The sequence below is a fragment of the Salmo trutta genome, chromosome 1 (assembly GCF_901001165.1).
Source record: "Salmo trutta chromosome 1, fSalTru1.1, whole genome shotgun sequence".
NCBI classification, from domain to species: domain Eukaryota; kingdom Metazoa; phylum Chordata; class Actinopteri; order Salmoniformes; family Salmonidae; genus Salmo; species Salmo trutta.
In genome coordinates this window covers 47,549,099-47,556,112 of record NC_042957.1, presented here as the reverse complement: position 1 = coordinate 47,556,112, position 7,014 = coordinate 47,549,099, and the positions used below count along the sequence as shown (strand labels likewise).

The 7,014-nt window shown below is 48.1% G+C and overlaps 1 protein-coding gene across 1 annotated transcript in view; it reads right to left on the bottom strand.

Moving 5' to 3' along the window:
* Positions 1 to 267: 267 nt before the first annotated feature.
* LOC115194064 (SH3 and cysteine-rich domain-containing protein 2-like) overlaps positions 268 to 7,014 on the bottom strand; it is a 44,550-nt gene continuing 37,803 nt past the window's right edge. Inside the window, exons 6-12 of the mRNA XM_029753429.1 lie at positions 6,035 to 6,153; positions 4,772 to 4,850; positions 4,553 to 4,641; positions 4,351 to 4,439; positions 2,330 to 2,381; positions 1,883 to 2,020; positions 268 to 1,593 (exon numbers count right to left, since the gene is read on the bottom strand). Coding sequence (XP_029609289.1) covers positions 1,495 to 1,593; positions 1,883 to 2,020; positions 2,330 to 2,381; positions 4,351 to 4,439; positions 4,553 to 4,641; positions 4,772 to 4,850; positions 6,035 to 6,153 — 665 coding nt within the window. The 3' untranslated portion in view covers positions 268 to 1,494. The remainder of the gene's footprint in view (positions 1,594 to 1,882; positions 2,021 to 2,329; positions 2,382 to 4,350; positions 4,440 to 4,552; positions 4,642 to 4,771; positions 4,851 to 6,034; positions 6,154 to 7,014) is intronic.

Genomic DNA, 7,014 nt, shown 5'->3' with positions numbered 1-7,014 from the left:
GAACCTGCCAAGTGCGAGGTCAAATGTCAGTGAGTCAGCCAGTGAGTCAGATCTGAGAGTGTGTGTCGAAATAGACCTAGTTTGTCCTGTCCTCTGCTGGCTGTCTGGTCTGACCAGGCTGTACTCTGCCCAGTGTCACCCACCCACCTGCCCGTCCATCCGTCCTTGCAGAGCAGTTCTGTGCCAGTGTAAATTAAGCTGAAGTCAAATCCCAGCCAAGGGACCAATGTGATAGCTGAGAAAGATGGAAGAGAGAGAGAGAGAGAGAGAGACAGAGAGAGAGAGAGAGAGAGAGAGAGTGAGAGTGTGTGGACCAAAGGAAAGGGTGAGAGTAAATGCAAACACCTACAACCATTACCAGTATCTTGAACATCTCACTGATACCGACATTGAAACAAGTACATCCTTCAGCATGCAATTATCTCCTTCACGGTCACCTCTTAAATGAATTACTGTGATCATAGTAGGCGTCCATCTGTGATGCTGCCACCAGGAGTGTCACACTTGTTCTAGTTCATCAGAGAAATAACAAATGTTTTCTTCCATGCAGTGTCCAGGAACATTGCCCCCACACACAACACAAGTACATCCTCCTGACGAAGGTAACGTACACTACTACTAGGTTCTGTTTGCTCCTAGCAGAACTCGGCTAGGTGTGCGCGCACGGCTCCCATACTCCCTTAAAGACCTTCATTTGAAAACACTACAGTTGACCAATGACAGACGAAAGGGCGTAGACGTCGGCTACCGAACTTCAACTTGCCCCAATAAAAAAATGTGTGTGAGCGAACAGACAAAAAAAAACACTGCCGAACACCAAAACGAACAAAAAACGGCACACATTTGAGTCATTATATATGCGCGAAACGGCGCGCCACGTTTCGACTGTATAGTGTGCGACGGCCTTAATCCTGCATTCTTCAGCCTCTTGATATCCAGGTATAGAGGACAGTGAAAAAGAACTGGTCGAATCACACACAGAGAGACCAGACTCACCAGACAGAAAATAGTCTCAAAGTTCCTTCCTTCCTGAGGAAAGTTACTGGAGTCCACAGCAGCCAGTCCTTCAGTCCTAAAACGCTTACCCCTGTGGTGTGGACTAAAGACAAACCCAGTTCACTAATAGACTAAGGTACATTACAGCAGGAAAACATGGGGCATTGGGGGCTTAGATAGTCCTCCACAACACCTAGGCCAACCCACTGTGGAAGGGAAGCCAACCCTTTCAAGTCCGGGTTGTCAGCTACATTGGGGTGGAGGAGACAAGGCCAGCAAGGATAAGGCTGGGGCATACTCCACATCACCTGGAATTCACAAGCTGAACTGTCACCGCTCCCCACTCAGTTTAGTAGGGTGGTGGGCCTCACGGTGGTGGTGTTGGAGGACCCCCGGACTGGCTGGTCCTCCTCAGGCCTTAAAGGGGTGTGTGGGAGGTTACAGGGTGCTGGTAAGAGAAAGAGAGAGAGAGACGGGGGGCTGGTGTTGAGACAGAGGTTAGATCTCCTCAATGGATTTAGCAGGGACCAGTCCTCTCTTCTTCCCACTGCTCAGCTTCAGGAAACCCTCACTGTCCTCACTCTTCCCCACACAGATCTGAGAGAGAGGGGAGAGAGAGCGAGAGAGACAGGGGAGAGAGAGAGACAGGGGAGAGAGAGAGAGGGGAGAAAGAGAGAGAGAGGAGAGAGAGAGAGACAGTGAGAGAGAGAGAGACAGAGAGACAGAGAGAGAGAGAGACAGAGAGAGAGAGCGAGTAGGAGGTAAAAAAAGACAAGGGTGTTCAGGAAGGTTCAAATAGAAAGGCAGTGGAAGCAGACAAGAAATAGATTGTTTTGGCACAACTACAGGGCAAAGGAAGAAAGACGAGACAAAATGAGTGTCTCACCTGATCCTCCTTCACTGGCATGTGGCCCATCCCTCGGCTGGCAGGGACAGGCTGGGTGACCCTCCACACCCTCTCCCCTGGGCGCACCCTCTGGACGAAGTTAGCAGGGAAGAAGCCCACCTTGTCTCCACTCTTTCCCTGCCCCACAGATGACACGTAGAGTAAATATGACATATATTCAAATCAATACTCATTACCGAGTCAATAAAAAGCTCCTCCAGGTCGCAACGCTAGTTTAATTCATTATGTTTCCCTCTTAAAGTGATTTCTGAGGAAATTATGTTTCTATTTCTGACTGCCTGGATGTTTAGGAGAGGCCAACAATATGGCAGGTGATATAGTTCATACTCACACGCCTAACTAACGCACTCGCACGCACGCACGCACGCACACACACACACACACACACACACACATTTACAGTGGTGGAGATTATTCATTGCCCACCTTCCACCACTCTTCATTAGAATCATCAGTGACCAGCACCCGATCACCAGGCCTGAGAGAGAGAAAGAAAGACAGAGAGGAGGATAAGGGAAGGGGGTGGGGGGTGGGAGGGAAGAGGGGAGAGAAAAAGCAGGGAGGGAGAGAGCACATGAAAGCCAGCATTGAAGAAAAGTGAAGAGAACCATACAGGGAGAGTGTGTCCATGATTTCAAACAAATGTGACCACAGAGTACAGGGACTATAGACTGAGTGAGTACTGCACTCGGTGGTGTATCTTTGCACACAACATGCTACCCTCCCCTGACTCAGAGGTGGCGGCTGGTGTCCTAGCGGTTAAGCGCGTCGGCCCATAAACCGATGGGTCGTCGGTTCGATTCCCCGAGCCGACTAGCACGGTGTCTGACAAACAGTGACTCTGTCTTTCTCCCTCTCTGTCTTTCTCTCACTCACAGACGCACATACCTGTGCAAACACACGCACACAATTTACACATACACAATAGCTCACAACTCACAGACCCCCCCCAAAAGAAAAACACAAGCAGACATGCATGTACAACATAGATCTGGCACAACGACCGTATAAGCGCGTAACAGACAGTTATGGCTGAAGGCCGACATGAAAATAAAATGACCTTATGATGATTTCTATTTTTGTGGCGCGAACAGCTGACTGGAGACGGGGCGGCCGGGCAGCGGTGCGGTCGAGTCCATATCTGCGGTAACATGGACTCTTAACAACACTTTGAGACTTTGTTTCTCCTTGCTGAAACAAGCATGGTGTTGTAGCAAACGAGTCTTCGGTTGCCTAGGCTGTTTGATACTGTGACAGAATAACTTCCATGGTAATGTAGAATGTCCATTCAAATGATGTTGACTGATGTGGCTCATGCAATATAATGTCTTTTTTGTACTGTCAGTTGAGTTGAATCAACAAATCACAGCACATATTGATGGGCACACTTCCTGCTTTTACATCCTGCTTCCACCCATTATGCCACCATTGACTTGAATGGGGATGCCCATTCTATTAATTATATTTCTATGGCAGCACATGCAGTCGGGAGCGGAGCAGAGGAAAGGAGAAAATGTGTATATATATTTTTCCCAGGCTATTTGAAGTTATTACGGTGACCGCGGTCATTTGGCTGGCCAGTTACCATCATCCAAACTTCCATGACCGTCACAGCCCTATGCACAAGCACACAGCACCTAAAAACACATAAACATGAATCAGACTCATGTACACAGACTATCCAGTATCCACTGTCCTATATACAGAGCTAGTGTACTGTACTGTCCTATATACACAAATTCTCTCTATGGAGTCCCTTGGGTGTCTGCTCTGCTCTCCCTGCTGCCCTATTTGATCGTCCTGGCCTGTCACACACACAGACACACACACACACACACACACACACACACACACACACACACACACACACACACACACACACACACACACACACACACACCCGTGAGACACCAGGTGGCTGTGAACCATCCCCATGGTGATGCACCTCTTTATTACCTGCTCCCACAGCTCTCTTCTCTCCCTAACACACATCCTGACCTTTATACTCTTCTATCTTTCCTTCCTCCTCCTCTTCCTCTCACTCCCTTCTACCCTCTCTCTGTTCTGCTGGCATTGTTTCCTTCTCTTTTGTCTCTCCCTTCCCCCACCGCCCTGTTTTTTCCTCTCCCTCTGTGTCTACGTCTGTTTCAAGCTGTTCTCTCGATCTAGTCCCTCCATATTTCTCCTCGTCCTTTCATCTCTAATTCATTTTCTTTTCGGTGTCTTTATCATTCAGCCCACCCACCCCCCCCCCCAAAAAAAGTGGACTGTGTGTATACGTGGGCGGTAATTGTCGTTGTGTTTGATAACTAGCAGGCTGCACCTCCTTAAGGGTTCCTTCACACTGTCCCTTCTACAGATGGTGAGGACGTTTGAATCTGGAAGAAATGACAGCTGCAGTAAAATACTGGGACGGACACACATATAGGCCCCATTCAATCACTCACTCTAGTCCGAGGTCGTTGTGCTCCTGAGGCAGGAACTTGTAGAGCGCTACATACGTGTGGATCGAGTGAACCTCAATACGCTTGGGAACCTGGATGGACACAGACAGGGAGAAGGAATACAGACGGAAAACGTTTTAGTTAAACATAGTGTCTCTGAACATAAGGTCAGCTAGCAGGAAAAGGACTGTGTGTGTGTGTGTACCTTCACGCTGGCTTCCTCTACAGGCTCCTGGAGCTGCTCGCTGTCCCCACCCTCAGGTTCAGCCTTCTCGTTTTCACACTGAGGCAGGTCTGACAGACAAGGGAGATGGGTCACTCAACCTGAACGATCAGGTCAGACAGCAAGCAAGGATGTACATGCTCAAGATAGGACACACACACGCAAACAGACACACACACACACACACACGCGTGTTCTTACCCCCTGTCTCCTGTGGCATCTCCTCCTCCATGCTGTACTGCCTCTGCTCCCCCTCCTCTCCTCCTTCCCCCCCATCACCCTAAGAAACAGAGAAAAGAAATGGAGAAAAGAGGCATCTAAGACAACAAACCATAGAGGAAAAGATGGAACAGAGTGAGAGAGGACAAACTCGGGACACGTCGAGACACTAAATGTGTTTCTGTAGTTCTCTATGTTATAAACTTTTCCCGCCAACCAGTAATCCCAGCAATTCTCCCTCCTTAAACTAGCATTCTTAGATACAGTATATCTCTATGACTCAGAGACTGAGAATCTGTTCTCAGTCAACTTACCTGGTAAAATCTTTTTTTTTTTAACAGCCTTCCTGTTGTACAGAAACACAACAGGACAAGAGAAATAGGCTCACGTGAAGGTGAAGGAACATGTGAAGATTGAATACAGGGTCACAGGAAGGTGAAGGAACATGTGAAGATTGAATACAGGGTCACACGAAGGTGAAGGAACATGTGAAGATTGAATACAGGGTCACAGGAAGGTGAAGGAACATGTGAAGATTGAATACAGGGTTACACGAAGGTGAAGGAACATGTGAAGATTGAATACAGGGTCACACGAAGGTGAAGGAACATGTGAAGATTGAATACAGGGTCACAGGAAGGTGAAGGAACATGTGAAGATTGAATACAGGGTCACACGAAGGTGAAGGAACATGTGAAGATTGAATACAGGGTCACAGGAAGGTGAAGGAACATGTGAAGATTGAATACAGGGTTACACGAAGGTGAAGGAACATGTGAAGATTGAATACAGGGTCACACGAAGGTGAAGGAACATGTAAAGATTGAATACAGGGTCACAGGAAGGTGAAGGAACATGTGAAGATTGAACACAGGGTCACACGAAGGTGAAGGAACATGTGAAGATTGAATACAGGGTCACACGAAGGTGAAGGAACATGTAAAGATTGAATACAGGGTCACAGGAAGGTGAAGGAACATGTGAAGATTGAATACAGGGTCACACGAAGGTGAAGGAACATGTGAAGATTGAATACAGGGTCACACGAAGGTGAAGGAACATGTGAAGATTGAACACAGGGTCACACGAAGGTGAAGGAACATGTGAAGATTGAATACAGGGTCACACGAAGGTGAAGGAACATGTGAAGATTGAACACAGGGTCACACGAAGGTGAAGACACCATCTATAGAGTCACTAATTAACAGGCTGCGTGTCCCCATGGTACAGGTGGCGACGTCATACCTGGCTGTGCGTGGGCGACTCGGACACGCTCCCGAAACTGGAGCGGCTCATCTGTGCCAGGGATGTCCCATAGCGCAGGGCTGCGTAAATAGGGTCCACCCCACGCCCCCGGCCTGCCCCTGAAAACACACACAGATATTTAAACCTTTACAGGGACACACGCACAGACACGCACACGTGCAAGAAGACACACACACACACAACCTTGTAGAAGCAGCACCACAGATTGGGATCATGTATAACTGCCATCATAACTACCATTAACGGAGGCCCAGCCCAGAGCTCTAAATATAGCTGTAATGACACAGTCCCAGACAGACAGTGACCTGCTGAAGATCTGACAGAGGGCACCAGTAAAGTCCAAGGCTCTTTACATGTTTGCACATTGTATTTTCAGGAAGTACATTGTTGTTTCAGTGTTCGGTGAGATGAAAGTCAAGCATTAGTGGTGGAAGCTGTATTGAGTTGGTGTGCTTTCAGAGTTTCAGTCAGAGTGACAATAAGTTGGGTCTGGTTCTCTATTCCAGGTAGAGCCCTATCAATTTAAAGCTAGATTTAACTAAACTCAACTAAACCTAGATTTAACTAAAACTGAACCAGCCATTTCCCTGCTCGACAGTCACTGTAATGGCAGCCAGATGGGCTGTCCTGTATTACCTGATGTGTGTAATGACAGGTGATAATCCCAGCCTGCCCTGGCTCAGACCCAATGTGAGTCCCAAACAGCACCCTATTCCCTTTAAAGTGCACTACTTTTGACAGGGCCAAGGGGATAGGGTCCCATTTTGGAACACAAGCCCAGAGGTCAAAGCGACAGACCTGGGGTTATGGTGGTGGGAGGGAGGGGGCAGGTTAACGGGAACACTGAAGGATGGAAGGAGGAAGGAAACAGGGAAGAAGGGAAGGACAGCAGGTGGAATGAGAGCTGACCCTTATTCACAAGGATCTATTCTATAGGTTGAAAGACATGAATCCCGTCC